General features: G+C 42.1%; 1 protein-coding gene across 1 annotated transcript; it reads left to right on the top strand.

Moving 5' to 3' along the window:
• The first annotated feature begins 12,042 nt into the window (after nt 1–12,042).
• Nucleotides 12,043–17,525, top strand: LOC125727420 (stonustoxin subunit beta-like). Its single transcript, XM_049004100.1, has 4 exons — nt 12,043–12,164; nt 14,599–14,772; nt 14,887–14,933; nt 16,770–17,525. Exons 1-4 carry the CDS (start codon nt 12,043–12,045, stop codon nt 17,285–17,287), a joined length of 861 nt encoding a protein of 286 aa, XP_048860057.1. The 3' UTR covers nt 17,288–17,525.
• The last annotated feature ends 230 nt before the right edge of the window (nt 17,526–17,755 follow it).

The following is a 17,755-nucleotide window of genomic DNA, read 5'->3' as shown; positions in this document are numbered from 1 at the left end:
GCACAAATAGCCAAAATGCAACACCTCCCAACCCCCTCACAGAGTAACACAGTTCATTGTTAGATGATTTGGTTGAAACTAATTCATATCACGAGTAGCCTACCACCCTCTATTATGAGTCTCAGCTGAAACTAATTCATATCACGAGTAGCCTACCACCCTCTATTATGAGTCTCAGCTGAAACTAATTCATATCATGAGTAGCCTACCACCCTCTATTATGAGTCTCAGCTGAAACTAATTCACATCACGAGTAGCCTACCACCCTCTATTCTGAGTCTCAGCTGAAACTAATTCACATCACGAGTAGCCTACCACCATATATTATGAGTCTCAGCTGAAACTAATTCATATCACGAGTAGCCTACCACCCTCTATTATGAGTCTCAGCTGAAACTAATTCACATCACGAGTAGCCTACCACCCTCTATTATGAGTCTCAGCTGAAACTAATTCACATCACGAGTAGCCTACCACCATATATTATGAGTCTCAGCTGAAACTAATTCATATCACGAGTAGCCTACCACCCTCTATTATGAGTCTCAGCTGAAACTAATTCACATCACGAGTAGCCTACCACCCTCTATTATGAGTCTCAGCTGAAACTAATTCATATCACGAGTAGCCTACCACCATATATTATGAGTCTCAGCTGAAACTAATTCATATCACGAGTAGCCTACCACCCTCTATTATGAGTCTCAGCTGAAACTAATTCATATCACGAGTAGCCTACCACCCTCTATTATGAGTCTCAGCTGAAACTAATTCATATCACGAGTAGCCTACCACCCTCTATTATGAGTCTCAGCTGAAACTAATTCATATCACGAGTAGCCTACCACCCTCTATTATGAGTCTCAGCTGAAACTAATACACATCACGAGTAGCCTACCACCCTCTATTCTGAGTCTCAGCTGAAACTAATTCACATCACGAGTAGCCTACCACCATATATTATGAGTCTCAGCTGAAACTAATTCATATCACGAGTAGCCTACCACCCTCTATTATGAGTCTCAGCTGAAACTAATTCACATCACGAGTAGCCTATCACCCTCTATTATGAGTCTCAGCTGAAACTAATTCACATCACGAGTAGCCTACCACCCTCTATTATGAGTCTCAGCTGAAACTAATTCATATCACGAGTAGCCTACCACCCTCTATTATGAGTCTCAGCTGAAACTAATTCACATCACGAGTAGCCTACCACCCTCTATTCTGAGTCTCAGCTGAAACTAATTCACATCACGAGTAGCCTACCACCATATATTATGAGTCTCAGCTGAAACTAATTCATATCACGAGTAGCCTACCACCCTCTATTATGAGTCTCAGCTGAAACTAATTCACATCACGAGTAGCCTACCACCCTCTATTATGAGTCTCAGCTGAAACTAATTCACATCACGAGTAGCCTACCACCCTCTATTATGAGTCTCAGCTGAAACTAATTCACATCACGAGTAGCCTACCACCATATATTATGAGTCTCAGCTGAAACTAATTCATATCACGAGTAGCCTACCACCCACTATTATGAGTCTCAGCTGAAAATAATTCACATCACGAGTAGCCTACCACCCTCTATTATGAGTCTCAGCTGAAACTAATTCACATCACGAGTAGCCTACCACCATATATTATGAGTCTCAGCTGAAACTAATTCATATCACGAGTAGCCTACCACCCTCTATTATGAGTCTCAGCTGAAACTAATTCATATCACGAGTAGCCTACCACCCTCTATTATGAGTCTCAGCTGAAACTAATTCATATCACGAGTAGCCTACCACCCTCTATTATGAGTCTCAGCTGAAACTAATTCATATCACGAGTAGCCTACCACCCTCTATTATGAGTCTCAGCTGAAACTAATTCACATCACGAGTAGCCTACCACCCTCTATTCTGAGTCTCAGCTGAAACTAATTCACATCACGAGTAGCCTACCACCATATATTATGAGTCTCAGCTGAAACTAATTCATATCACGAGTAGCCTACCACCCTCTATTATGAGTCTCAGCTGAAACTAATTCACATCACGAGTAGCCTACCACCCTCTATTATGAGTCTCAGCTGAAACTAATTCACATCACGAGTAGCCTACCACCCTCTATTATGAGTCTCAGCTGAAACTAATTCATATCACGAGTAGCCTACCACCCTCTATTATGAGTCTCAGCTGAAACTAATTCACATCACGAGTAGCCTACCACCCTCTATTCTGAGTCTCAGCTGAAACTAATTCACATCACGAGTAGCCTACCACCATATATTATGAGTCTCAGCTGAAACTAATTCATATCACGAGTAGCCTACCACCCTCTATTATGAGTCTCAGCTGAAACTAATTCACATCACGAGTAGCCTACCACCCTCTATTATGAGTCTCAGCTGAAACTAATTCACATCACGAGTAGCCTACCACCCTCTATTATGAGTCTCAGCTGAAACTAATTCACATCACGAGTAGCCTACCACCATATATTATGAGTCTCAGCTGAAACTAATTCATATCACGAGTAGCCTACCACCCTCTATTATGAGTCTCAGCTGAAACTAATTCATATCACGAGTAGCCTACCACCATATATTATGAGTCTCAGCTGAAACTAATTCACATCACGAGTAGCCTACCCCCCTCTATTATGAGTCTCAGCTGAAACTAATTCATATCACGAGTAGCCTACCACCATATATTATGAGTCTCAGCTGAAACTAATTCATATCACGAGTAGCCTACCACCCTCTATTCTGAGTCTCAGCTGAAACTAATTCCACACATATAATAGAAAAATGCAGGCACAGCTTGTTAATGAATAAATATGCATTGTATTTTGTAAAAACAATGTATGTCGCAATGGATTTTTGTCCAGAAAGCTGTGTGGAAGTGTAAGCTCTTACAATGAATAGCGTAGGGTCAGCATTACCATTTATTGAAGATGAATCACAGCATGGGGCGGCATGGTAGTGCAGTGGTTAGCACTGTTGCCTCATGGGGCGGCATGGTGGTGCAGTGGTTAGCACTGTTGCCTCACCCCTCTGGGACCCGGGTTTGAGTCTCTGCCTGGGTCACATGTGTGTGGAGTTTGCATGTTCTCCCCATGTCGTCGTGGGGTTTCCTCTGGGTACTCCGGTTTCCCCCCACAGTCCAAAAACATGCTGGCTAAGTGGAGTTGCTAAATTGCCCATAGATGTGAATGTGTGAGTGAATGGTGTGTGTGAGTGTGCCCTGCGATGGGCTGGCCCCCAGTCCAGGGTTGTTCCCTGCCTCGCGCCCATTGCTTCCGGGATAGGCTCTGGACCCCCTGCGACCCAGTAGGATAAGCGGTTTGGAAAATGGATGGATAGATGGATAGTTTAATATGCTGTTGCAGTTAGATTTCACTTTTTCTAATCATGTAGATTGCAGAATTTTATGTGGTGGAATTTCCTGAGCGGGAAGAAGTAGCAGTGGTGAGCAAACACTGGATGAAGGGGGACAATAAGTGTCCGTGGCCAACATTTGTTTCGCCAGACAAAATAAGAAAAGCTGTAACCAATCATGCAAAACCTGACATTTCCTGGCAGTGTTATGCAGGTGAAATTGCCTATTCAGCAGGTAAGTTTTTGTGTGTCAGTGAATTAACCTTGACCATTTGTTAAAACTAATTTGTTAGTATACAGTACCATTATATTGAGGCATATTACCCACTCAGCTCCAAAAAAGTTTTTATATTTCATTCACTGATTGTATTTGTTTTTCTCTGCATATTTTTTATGTAGAAAGTTATGAGAAAGCCAAGAAAAATGCCAAGGCGATAGAAGAGGACTCTTCATTTTCCAGTGATCCAGAATGACAGCTGCAAAGCGGAGATCGTTGTAGAAGGTACAGTCATTTTCCTGCACCATTTCATTGCAATGAATTAAGCGCAGATTTCAGGCTTAGAATTTCTGCATTATACAATAAAATTTATACTCTCTGCAGTTTATTTAATTAGCATCTGTGTTTTCTGTGTATGTTGTCTAAAGATTGTAATTTTCTTTTATGTCTGTGTGATATGTCCAAACTCATGTGACATTTTAGGTCATTTCATATCTCGTTGATACATATCAGGATATAGCACATTTTCTGTAGGTTCAAAGCATAGTTTATGTAAAATGATCACAAGGATAGCCTTATGTCTTGTTAACTTTTATTTGTCTAGTCTATCATTCAAATGTATCAAATAGCTTAAAATGTACTACCACTAACTGTGATTTGCAACACAATGTAATAAATGACAGAATATTTAATAAAACAGTTATCATTTTTCTGTCGTCACATAATATACACCTTCATTTTGGACAGCCCTATTTATGATTATATTATGCACTAGGGTGGCCCTTATAAATGGAAAAAAGGCTAAAGAATAACCAAGGACGTCGGACTGAATCGCAGACAGCAGAAGAAGGCTTCACAGAGACATTCTCTGATTTATTTGACATTGCTCACCAGATGCATTGTCATTAATTACTGCTGAAGAAGACAAAGCCTTTCTGCTTGCACAACGTGAACAAGGCCGAACGGGAGTCATGGCAGGCGTGGATGCATCGTCGGTAAAGAAAAAAGCAGAACTGAACATTAACCGGATAAACGCTGTAAGTGGGAAGAAAAACAGAAAGTGGAACTAGATTTGTTGAACCAAAGTATTGCGCTCTCCTCAAGTCACTCTCAATCTATTTGGCCAGTTTCTGCATTATAGAATCAGAATGTATACTCTCTGCAGTTTAATCCATTAGCATCTGTGGTTTGTGTGTATGTTGTCTAAAGATTGTAATTTTCTATTATGGCTGTGTGATATGTCCAAACTCATGTAACATTTCATTGGTAAATTCAATTCAATTCAATTCAATTTAATTTATTTTTATATAGCACTTTTTACAACAAAGTTGCCCCAATGCGCTTTACAGGAGTGTGTTGCGGAACATCCTTAACAGAGATAACGACAGAACACAGAAACAGTGAAAATGGAAAAATGAAAGAGAAAGTCAGATGACAGTGGAGGAGAGGAACCAAAAACTCCCAAGTGGGGAGAAAAATACCTCTGGGGGTCCAAGGTCAACTGGCAGCCCCACCCCCCTGGGCATGCTAACATTACTGGACGAAGGTAGAGAAGTAGCCGGATTGTTTGATGAGAGCAAGGTGTAAACTGTGATCCGGTCCTAGTTAAAGTCCATCAGTGAGACAGTCCTCCACATAGGCCTGTGTCGGGTGGCAGGATGGAAGCTGCACCGACATCATCATAGATCGCAGGTCACATCTGTGATGGCACCCTTCTGTAGACCCTGATGGCAGCTCAGAAGGTGCCCCCTCAGGCACCCTCCAGACATGTGGGAAGGAAGGCAGAGAGTGCAGGTGTCAGAGTGCACTGATACATTAATGAACAAGCACGGTAGGTAAAAATGGCACGTACAGCAGCATCAGAAGCCATAATTACGGTGTTAAGTGCTAACTTGTGGGTAAGCTAAGCTGAAGTAATAGGTCTTCAGTCGAGATTTAAAGACAGACCGATTCAGCATCCCGAACATAGGCTGGTAAGCCATTCCACAGTATAGGGTCCCTGTAGCAGAATGCTTTACCACCAACAGTCGCTTTAGTTTTATTAAATAAAAATGCAGAACTGTTCATTAACCGGATAAACGCTGTAAGTGGGAAGAAAAACAGAAAGCAGAACTAGATTTGTTGAACCATATTGTATTGCGCTCTCCTCAAGTCACTCTGAATCTTCTGATTCAACATAAAGAGTGTTTGGATGTGCGGCTGTAGAAAACAAAATAAGCTGAAAGAGAGGAAGGAACTTACTGACTGCTGATGTTGTAGAATCACTTGGCTGCACCAAAACAAGTTTTCGCAGTGCAGTGCACACACTCTCCACTGCTGTTCATGCTTCTGGGCAGAAAGTCGACGATATAAATATCAACCACTCTTCCATTTAACATGCATGCAAAAGCATAATTTTCTCAGAGCAAGTGAACTGAAGGCAAACAGTGGACCACCTTCCAATCACTGTGTCTGGGTCTGGAGTTGATCGACTTCTTTGCATTGCCAAACAGCACTAGCACTGGTGAAGCAATGGCTAATGCAATGCTGGAAGAGGTTGAGTCATGGGGAATTAAGGATCATATAAAAGCACTCAGTCTTGATACCACAGCGAGCAATACTGGGCGAAAAAATAGTGCCTGTGTGTCGTTTGAAGGCAAGATTAATTCAGACCTGCTGTATTTGGCTTACCGTCATCACATTCACTAACTAATGCTAGACGAAGTATTTGTAGGAGTTATGGGTCCAACAAGTGGTCCATTAATTGGACTGTTAAAACGTTGCAAGTCATTTTGGCCTAGTTCAGTTCACAATGACTACAAGGCAGGAATTGGCGACTCACAAGTAGCTGCAGCAGTGCCCGACTTCCGAGCAGAAGTCACACGTTTCTCAGCTGCAGACTGCATAACCCTGTGATGACTACAGAGAACGACCTGACCTAGCCATTGTGTTTCTGGGTGCTGTGCCTCCCTGTGGTGTTCATATTACCAAACCTGGTGCATTGCATCAAGCTCGCTTCATGGCCAAGCTGATATATGCATACAAAATATTCTTGTTTCGATATTCTAACTTCAAGCTTACCAACCGTGAACAAAAAGGCTTGGCATCTCTGCATATATGGCCTTCAGGTCTACCTGCAATTGCGGTTCTTGTTTTGGCTGCCAATCATTGCTCCAGCAAATGAGCTGCATCTGCTGAAAATACTGTTTTCACTTCATTCACAAGCAGCAAGAAGTGCCCTAACAAAGCTCTGTGTCTGTCTCTGGTACTTTAGTGACGAGTTGATTACACTGTCATTCTTTAACAGAGATATTTATGTCATAGAGGAAAAAGTTTATGGTTTCAGCGCTTCAGAAACCAGCATCTGAAGATCCACCAAAATGAATAACAGTTAATTTCACCCAGATCAATGAAATGCAGTTACATCCATCCATACATTTTCCAAACTGCTTATCCTACTGGGTCGTGGGGGGTCTGGAGCCTACCCCGGAATCAATGGGCACGAGGCAGGGAACAACCCAGGATGGGGGGCCAATCCATCGCATGGCACACTCACACACCATTCACTCTCACACACACACCTACGGGCAGTTTAGCAAGTCCAATTAGCCTCAGCATGTTTTTGGACTGTGGGGGGAAACCGGAGTACCCGGAGGAAACCCCACAATGACATGGGGAGAACATGCAAACTCCGCACACATGTGACCCAGGCGGAGACTCAACCCCGGGTCCCAGAAGTGTGAGGCAGCAGTGCTAACCACTGCTCCACCATGCTGCCCCATGCAGTTACATGACTTTGTGAATTCAAAGAAGTTTTTTGACGTGTTGTCAGTTCCAGACTCATTTTGTTCAAAGTGCTCCTGAGACTTGGATAACCAACGACGACTATTTGAAGGCTGAGGAAACTGTACGGGTGCTGTGGGTGACAAATGACACTGCAGAGAGAGGCATGTCTATGATACAGGAGTACAGTGATTTACTGACAAATGGTGAAGAACAAACACAGTTTGTTTGCTGAGCATGGAAAGCTTTTCCCAGACAGTAACAAGATGTCTGTACTTCAGGGATTTTCTGCGTCTACGAGTAAACCATCAACCCTTGCATGAATGACAATTATGACATCGATTACTTTAGTTAACACTAGCTACCTCAGATTTCTGAATAGAAATGTAGCCTGACATAATAAATTGCACAATGTAGCAATGACGTTACGGAAGAGTTGTTTGTTAGTGACTTTCGAATTTACCGCTTAATGCCAATCATAGCCTATTAATCGGGTTTTCGGGAAAAAAATGAATATTTCAGAATGCTTCAGCACACCCTAAATGTCAACTGAACTCAATACATTTTTGCACATCTTATTTTTTTTGAGTTGATTGACAGGGTTGAAAAAATGATCACCCTATTATACACATTTTTTTTAATAGACCAAACAAGAGATTGGAGGAGCTGGGCCTTGGCTGCGGCAGCGTAGCTGTAAACATGTCCATCCCCACCCAAACCTCCTCCTCGTCCAGCATTCACCTCTACGCCCGAACACACTTCATCCTCTTCTGAACAACCTCCTTCTTCTCCTGCTGCTGCATGTTCAGAGTCTCCTCAGCCAGCAGTAACTGAGCCACCAATGACTTCTGTGACAGCAGTATCACAGAACAGTCAACGTTATTCAACCTCAGAGCTCATTACAGGTACGGTTGCAAATGGTTTGTTACAAAGTAATCCCATCCCATAATGCACAAGAGGTGGCTATATTGTTATTGTACAATAACCCTAAAAACAACAACAACAATAATAATAATAATGATGCTAGCAAAAACAGTAGTGTTCTAAAGTACATGTTAGATGTCCAATTTTGTTACGTGACGTGTAGAATAGTTATGGTTTTGGCTATTAAGACTGAAAACGTTCATACATTTTAAAGGTTTACTATGTGCATGTCATAATACTTGCATACCATGCACTTATTTAAACCTCTGTGCACTAAATTTAAAAAGTCAGCCAACATGAATGATCAGGCCAGAATTAAATAATTTCTTCATCAATAGACAGTAGTGTATGTTAAATGTCTGAATACACATCGCAGTCCTATACTTTCACAGACCTAAGTTAAATTCTAAAGCCCCCCCAGGCCACCGGTATGTGTGTGTTTGTGCACATGAGCGTAAACAAACATTTACTGAAAAAAAAGTGTGTTTATCAAAATATCCAAGTCTTTATTCTGTCAAAGTTTAAAAAAAAATAAATAAATAAATAAATAAAGACCAGCGGTTAAATCGGGCATATAGTCACTGTCTGGTCTCACTGCATAGTGGATGACTAAGTTAGGGTGCTTTTGGGTTTGGTCACACATCGCGATCACCAACCTAAAGTTAAACTCCAAAGCCCCCTGACCTCTGGGGTGTGTGTGTTTGTGCGCATGAGCGTGAACAAAAATTTACTGAAAAAACTTGTTTATTGAAATAACTAAGGCTTTATTCTGCTAAAGTTTTTAAAAATGTGTTTTTGATGCTTGTCACTAAATGCTGCTTAATAGTTCCTACTCGGGGCTGCTCCCCCAGAGACAGTTGCTAGTCCATATAATGCTAGACCATAAATTTTCGCACCTAAAACATGACAGGGCTTTTGCCGTTAGAAAATAATGCATTTACTTAAAATAATACATTGACAAACACGACAAATGTTTTTTATCCCTTAAATTATTAAAACAACTACGGTATTAGTCTAACAAAGTTTTAAAAATGTTTTTGAAGTTTGTAGCTAAATACCGCTCACTGTAGTTCCTAGCCGGGACCACGTACGGTGCCATCTCTGGAACGAACGGACTCCTTGCGATGTCTTGTTGTATGAAATCTGCTTGAAAACTTTGTCGGTTACCTTCCATATTGGAATGTTGAAGATATTTTTGATGAATGTTGCTAAATACCGCTCACTAGTTCCTACAGCTACTAAATCAATAATAAACTGGGAGCATCTTATTTAAAATAAAACTAACAAACTACAACTAAATTGTTTTATTCCTTAGATCATATTGGTTTAAAATTTATACTAAATTGTCATACAACCGTTTAAGTTATTGGACTTTATCCCTCCGATTAAACAATTGTAGTTAGATACTTCACCCAACGCCCCAGGCCTGCAGCGGGGGTCCGGGCCTATGCTAGAGCCCCAAGAGCTGTGGTGTTAGAGATTGACCTTTATTTAAATTAGAAATATATTATGTTATAATATTTACAAATAAGACAGATTGATAGTGGTAATGTGCTTTCTGCCTGTTTGGGGGTGCTGGCTGTGTGCTTCTCACACCCAGGACCATCGGTTAAACGAGATGTTACAGTCACTCTGTAGACACCCCGCAACAATTTGTCAGCCGGCGGCCATTTTGTTTCATTGACGCTTCCTCCTCATGGGCTTATCGCTCGCGGCTCCAAAAGCTCTTGCGCCGACGCCCTGTTCCCCAAGGCCACAGACATTAGCAGACCGACATGTCTAGACATGCAATATGCATAAATCCCCCTAAAAATAGGATGGCGGTGTTTTTACAGATATAAAATAGTGCATTTTGTTTAAAAAAATACCCCGTTAGCAATACACAACTACTGCTTTTACCATTCAAAACTGCCAGACCCTCTTTCCTCTCTAGCTAGAAAAGCTTGATGCATCCGGTGACCCCGTTAAAATTATTGTTAAAAATTGTATTATGCCTTAAAACATATTTAAAATATCGCATTAATAAATCCATGTAATGTATTTTATTCTTTTAAAGACTACTGATTCCAATTTGGTGCCATATGCTTTTATCTTGTAGGCCGTAGGATAGCTCCATTTCTACCAGCTATAGGCCATGGTACGTCTGGGATATTTTGCTTAAATTCTTTATTAATTGTCGTTGGCTATATGCTTTATAACACATTTTATACTTATTTTACATGTTTACTTATTGTATACACACTTTAAAGTTCAGAAAACGACTTGCCTCAGCTGTTTTCAATAAAAGACAGTGGTGTGTGGGGATCGTGGCTCTACGCACAAGTGCGACATGGCGAGAGAGCGACAGTTATTTTAACAAGGATTGCCCGTGAAAAAGGGATACGTCCCCCTCCCGCTTATGACATCATAGACGGGGAGAGAATTAAGCTCCGCCCAATGTACCACCTAATATTTTTTAACCTTCCACTCATAAAATACTTTTTTAATGAAATCAGTTAATCATAAGTTGTTAATACAGTTTGATTGAGTTAAAAAGTAACATAAAAAGTTAAGTGAAGTAAGACTACACAGAAAATGTGCCAGTGTTAAATTAACACTGTTTATATATTGGAGTGTTTATATGGGTCCACAGCATTCGGTGTTACCTTTAACACTTTACAGTGTGCCTTGAGTGTGTTGTTTTTACAGCAGTTATCTTTATTAACTCTAATAGTGTTAAATTTACACCATAGGGTGTTAAGTCAATGAGTCTCCACCTCCACATATCTGCCCCATTTTAATCCTCTGGGGTCTAAGGGTAGGGGACACACTTTCACTGACTGGAGCATTTAACACTTTACAGAGTACAATGAGTGTTGTTGTATAGTTTTAAATTTATTAGCTATTTTAGTGTTCAGTTGACACCATAGATCAAGTGAGTTAAATGATGAAAAACCCCAAAATGGGGTGCAGGGCTCATACTGCACATAATGCAGTATACCATCTAATGTGCCCACATCATTCCCATATGTGGCATTGGGGGACTGCTTGCTTCAGGTTCATATAGTTTTTTATTATTGTCTTCCTACATTTATCCATCCATCCATATAATAGAATAAAACTGGATGCCGTGATACTTGTATTGTTATGTACCGTGTGCGGGATGAGTGAGCGGGAAGTGAGGAAATCAGGATCAGGCTCACGGAAATCAAAAATACGGGGTGTATTGCAAGATGAACACCACACAGTAGGACAATGTTAATGACCGGACTGGGGAAACTAACTGGAACGCGGACTAAATACATTGGACTAGGGACGGCAACAGGAAACAGCGGGTGGGCACGGGGAGTCCACACGGGGTTAATGAGGGGGCGTGGCACACGGGAGGAGCGGACGATCGGGGCATGGCGTGTATGTATTTTTATTCAAAGATCAACAGCATGTAATACACAGATGTTTTCTGTACCAGACAAACAAAATAGCTACAATTAACAGTGCATGTATATGACATGATAATAAATATATATGATCTTGCTTAATTTATTAAAATGATTTCTTGACACACCTCTGTGGAGAGCGATATCTGCAGGGGACTAAGGACATATAGGGAGGCTCTCTGCACACCAAAGTTAATCTATTCACGCAGGCTGTGGTGACAGTCGCTAGGCAAATGATATAGGGGTGACGCAATAACTAGGAACATACAGAACAACATGTTGCACCAGATAAGACGAAATTGCCTGAAAGTGGAAAAGTACGGACAGGGGCGGGGGCTGCTTGTAGAATGCCCCCGGGTGATCTCTTCTCATCCACGGACCCGGTGGAGACGGCGAACTCCAACAATCTGGGGGCTCGGGGTCGAGATAGAGGTCGGCATTCGGCAAATACCAGACGAGACCTGAATGGGCACGGAAGGCTGCAGGCGCCACTAACAAAAGGTAAGCAGAGCCTGTTATATCAAAATCTGCATATATGGCTATACTAAATAAAGTAGTCCGAAGTGTCCATCACGGCCGTCAGTACATTGAGGCGGCGAATGAGGGTAGGTAAAAGAATATTAAGGCTGGGTTGGTACGGGTGTGTGAGAGTGTCTGTGGCAGGGTACGTATGTGTGAGAGTGTCTGTGACAGGGTACGTGTGTGTGAGAGTGTCTGCGGCAGGGTACGTGTGTGTGAGAGTGTCTGCGGCAGGGTACGTATGTGTGAGAGTGTCTGTGACAGGGTACGTGTGTGTGAGAGTGTCTGCGGCAGGGTACGTGTGTGTGAGAGTGTCTGCGGCAGGGTACGTGTGTGTGAGAGTGTCTGCGGCAGGGTACGTGTGTGTGAGAGTGTCTGCGGCAGGGTACGTGTGTGTGAGAGTGTCTGCGGCAGGGTACGTGTGTATGAGACTGTCTGTGACACCCCACCCCCAGTGCATTAGATGACTTGCCCCACCAGAGGCACAGGGGAAAAGAACCACTACCCCAAACTAGAGGCTAGTGGACGTGGCAGGACTGGGGGGCGAGTGAAGTCAGTATTTAATGTGAGTCGTAGAGGGGAGAGGAAAAGAAAAGGAGAAAAATGAAAAGAAGGAAAAAAAACAAAGACAGGATTGTATTTATATGTGATGGTTGTGGATGATAGGAGCCGTAATTGTTACGTAATGATTGAAACATACAATACATGAATCAAACAGTAATAATAATAATAATTAATAATAATAATAATAATAATAATAACAGCAAAAAAGTAAGAAGGGGGGGACGTTGAGGTAGCTTTTATCCACAAAATAGTTTGCTGCAAACATACAAACAACCAGAATTCCAGAAAAGTTCTTTACATTTGAATGAAATAACAAATAAAACACTTTCAAATCACATGAGCCTATATTTTATTCACAACAGAACATAGATAATATAACAAATGTTCAAACTGAGAAATTGTACAGAATTTACCTAGTAAATGAGCTCATTTCAAATTTGATGCCTGCTACATGTCCCAAAAAAGTTGGTACAGGGGCAACAAATGGCTGAAAAAAAAGAAAGTTACAGAAAGTTTAAAAAGATTTAGCTGGGAGAACATCTAATAACTAATTAAGTTAATTGATTTCAGGTCTGTAACCTGATTAGCATTAAAAGGGATGGGAAAGTGTTCTGTGGTCAGAGTCCAAATGTGACATTCTTGTTGGTAATGAAGGGCGCCGTGTCCTCCGGGCTAAAGAGGAGGGAGACCTTCCAGAGTGTTATCAGCGTTCAGTTCGGAAGCCAGCATCTCTGATGGTATGGGGGTGCATAAGTGCATACGGTATGGGCAGCTTGCATGTTTTGGAAGGAACTATGAATGTGAAAGGTATATAAAGGTTTTAGAGCAACACATAGTGACTGTAACTGTAACTGAGAGTACAGTTAGTGATTTTAATGGCTTTCCACTGGGCTGTCAGTGCTGTGGAAATGGCAGCACTGTGTTGTTAAAGCAGTTTTGTTTCTTTAATGACATTTTGAGTGAGTCTGCATGTCTGAGATTTTTACAGTACAGCTGCTCCTGCTGTAACCATGAGCTGCTGTTACTGCTGTAGTGTGACCATTTAGTTAAGTCTTGCAGTTGATTTGCTAAGTAATAATGAAGAAAAATGAGCTTGTAATCCACCTTGAGATTTATTTTTATGTAGTCTGGAATGTTTGATATTGTCAAACCACTGTAATGGTCGGTAACTGGAGGGTTGTGTTGGGTCTTTATCAGGTTTCAATAATACTGTAATGGTCACTGCGCTCATACGTGATGGGATCTGTGATGTATGTTTAATTTCTCTTACCAGTCTATTGAAGAGTGGAGATAATATGTCCCAAAAATGTGTATAGATTTCTGCAGGGTAACCATCCGGTCTGGCGATTGGTTGTTAGGCATTTGGTTGAGGACCTTATGGAGATCTTCTGATGTTAATGGTGCATCAAGCAGAGGTGGAGATTTCAGGTCCAGGGAGTACAAATCCAGACCAAGATTTTGTTTCAACAAACCAGTTTACTAATCTGTGACTGCGACTCTTTATATTCAACTGTTTGGTTGAAACAAAATCTTGGTCTGGATTTGTACTCTCTGGACCTGAAATCTCCACCTCTGGCATCAAGGGCATCTGCTGTTTCATTGGTTAATATGGGTAAGTCTAGATTATTTTTAAATGATTCTATATCAACTGGATCTGGTTCTTGTTCTGAGAAGTATAGGTTCTTATAAAATGTTCAAAAGATGTTAATTTGGCGTGATTATTGAAATATTTATTAGAGGAGTCACTTTTGCTTAAAAGTAATGCTTGTAATGGTCAGGTGATCTTATTTATTGTAGATTTTTTTCCCATCTTTCTGCAGACTGTCAGGCTGTAGAGTCACAGAAGAAGGCTGTTCTTCCCTGGCTTCAGCTCTGAGGTCAAACCCCTCACACCTGAGAGAGCTGGATCTGAGCTACAATCACCCAGGAGACTCAGGAGTGAAGCTGCTCTCTGCTGTACTGGAGGATCCCAGCTGTAAACTGGAGAAGCTGAAGTGAGTACAGAGTGTGTGTCTGACACGCTACAGATACTTATGCATGTATGTGAAGAAGAGGCACCAATACATAAATGGATACAGCAGTACTATGTCATTCTGCTTCTCCTGTAGTGTGGATCACGGTGGAGAGTGCAGGACCAGACCAGGCTTACAGAAATGTAAGTGTCTTTGCATGTTTTTATTAATAATACCATGAATACTACTGTATGTTTTGGTTGTATTCACACAATTGTTGTGATGAGTGTGGCTTTTTGCAGTGTGTGTAGATGGATTTCCATGTTTGTGTTTAGATGAGTTTCATGTCATTTTAGACAAACATCCAAACGAGAAACAAAATATCAGAATCATCACCAAAAACACTATCAATTCATTTAATCGTTTTAAAAAATATTTTTTACAAATGCTTTATAGCTGCTTGTATTATCTTCGTGTTTGTGTGGGAGTGTAGGATGGTTAAATATATTCTGAATTAGTTATACATCTTTAATTTCACAAAAAAATAATCCTTTGCATTTGTTCTTTTTGCGGATGCAGTGAGTGTATGTGTTTTCTGTGTGAGATTCGTTAGTATTGTCCTAAGGAGGCACCCGTAGGCAATGAGACTGGACTCTCTCCTCAAGTGCAAAATGTGAATTTGTATTTTTACAGGGTGGTTCTGTAACATTCTGGAGGGCCAGAGTCCTGCACATTTTTGGGTTTCCCCTCATTTAACACACCTGATTAATCTCCTTGTGCTAATAACCACACAGCTCTTGAGCTGAATTATTTATGGTGGAACAGGGAAAGAATTAAGCTACTGTGCACAGTTTTCTATGCACGCAGTAAACGGTTCTCTATGGAAGCGTACTGCATTCATCTGAAAAAAAAAACAATTCTGTTTTTCTGAATTAATGAGATAATAATCCCATTTTCCTGAGCAATATTTTTCTGTTTTATGAATTAATAAGAACCTTTCTGTTTTTCATGATGCACGATCTGTGTAGTTTAATCCGCTTTTATTGATTGTTTGTAGATGGTATTATCATAAGTTTGCGTGGCACCTATTCCACCCTGGACACTGCAGTGTTTGGTACAGTATGACAGGCATCCATCCATCCATTTTCCAAACCGCTTATCCTATATTGGGTCGCGGGGGGTCCGGAGCCTATCCCGGAAGCAATGGGCACGAGGCAGGGAACAACCCAGGATGGGGGTCCAGCCCATCGCAGGGCACACTCACACACCATTCACACACACATGCACACCTATGGGCAATTTAGCGACTCCAATTAGGCTCAGCATGTTTTTGGACTGTGGGGGGAAACCGGAGTACCCGGAGGAAACCCCATGACGACATGGGGAAAACATGCAAACTCCACACCCATGTAACCCAGGTGGAGACTCGAACCCGGGTCCCAGAGGTGTGAGGCAACAGTGCTAACCACTGCACCACTATGCCACCCCCATACAGTATAACATGCTTCACGGAAATAAGCCGATGCATGTGAAATGCATTCAGACCGGCTTTGCTGTGACTAAAGACCGTGTCAGACAATCGCTGCAAATACTGCATCCTCATGGAGCGCAACTCCGGTGCCGGAATCATCATTTGTATCAGAATCTAGTTCCAAGCATTTATTAAATATCACGTTAAATATGTAATAATATAAGTTAAATATTCTGTTATTGATGGCCATTTTCAACCCACACGTGCCGGAATTAGCGGTTAGAAGGAAAAACACTGACTTCAGTATTGATCTCTGGTGCCGTTTTGTGGTAAATATGCTTGTGATGAATATGTCTGATGAATGTCGCTGCTTTGTCATTTTTTTCCCGCGTAATTAAGCAGTTTAGGTCGCGCCCCATTTTGGCAGCTCTTCCTCCAACATTTCCTGAGCTGCTTCATAAGCTTCAGTTCCCGCTTCGTTAGGGGAAGCTGTGCTGTTTTTATATCGTACAGAAACATAAAGTACAAGCGGCCTGATGGGATTAATAATTCTTCCTCCTGCCTACAGACTCCTGCCAGCTGACGCTGGACCACAACACAGCAAACAGACGCCTGTCTCTGTCAGGGGGGAACAGGAAGGTGACACGGGGGGCAGAGCAGCCATATCCTGATCATCCAGAGAGATTTGACAGCTGGAGCCAAGTTCTGTGCAGAGAGAGTCTGACTGGTCGCTGTTACTGGGAGGCTGAGTGGGATGGAGATGGAGCTGAAATAGGAGTGACTTATAAAGGGATCGGGAGGAAAGGAGGGAGTGACTGTCTGCTTGGATTCAATAACAAGTCATGGAGTCTGTACTGTAATACTGACTGTTACTCTGTCCGGCACAATAATAAAAAGACTCTCATACCCACTGAGCCCTCAGGCTCCCGCAGAGTAGGAGTGTATCTGGACTGGGGGGCTGGTGCTCTGTCCTTCTACAGAGTCTCCCCTGATGGACTGACCCCCCTGCACAGATTCACCTCTTCATTCACCGAATCCCTTTATCCACAGTTTGGGGTTTATAGAAACTCCTCAGTGTCACTGTGACGTGTTGCTGGTTCTCCTGGCAAAAAGGTAAAATCTCTGCTTTTCAACCTTTATAATTCTTCCATCCATCCATCTATTTTCCAAACCGCTTATACCTACTGGGTCGTAGGGGGTCCGGAGCCTATCCCGGAAGCAATGGGCACGAGGCTGGGAACAACCCAGGATGGGGGGCCAGCCCATCGCAGGGCACACTCACACACCATTCACTCTCACACCTACGGGCAATTTAGCAAGTCCAATCAGCCTCAGCATGTTTTTGGACCGTGGGGGGAAACCGGAGTACCTGGAGGAAACCCCACGACGACATGGGGAGAACATGCAAACTCCACACACATGTGACCCAGGCGGAGATTCGAACCCGGGTCCCAGGCAACAGTGCTAACCACTGCACCACCATGCCACCCCCTTTATAATTCTTTTTACTCTGAAATGTATGTTTGACAAAAATAAATTCCTGAATAAACATGA

Source organism: Brienomyrus brachyistius, unplaced genomic scaffold (assembly GCF_023856365.1).
Source record: "Brienomyrus brachyistius isolate T26 unplaced genomic scaffold, BBRACH_0.4 scaffold97, whole genome shotgun sequence".
Lineage (NCBI taxonomy): Eukaryota > Metazoa > Chordata > Actinopteri > Osteoglossiformes > Mormyridae > Brienomyrus > Brienomyrus brachyistius.
The sequence above is the reverse complement of the archived record's forward strand: the minus strand, read 5'-3'. Positions and strand labels throughout refer to the sequence as shown.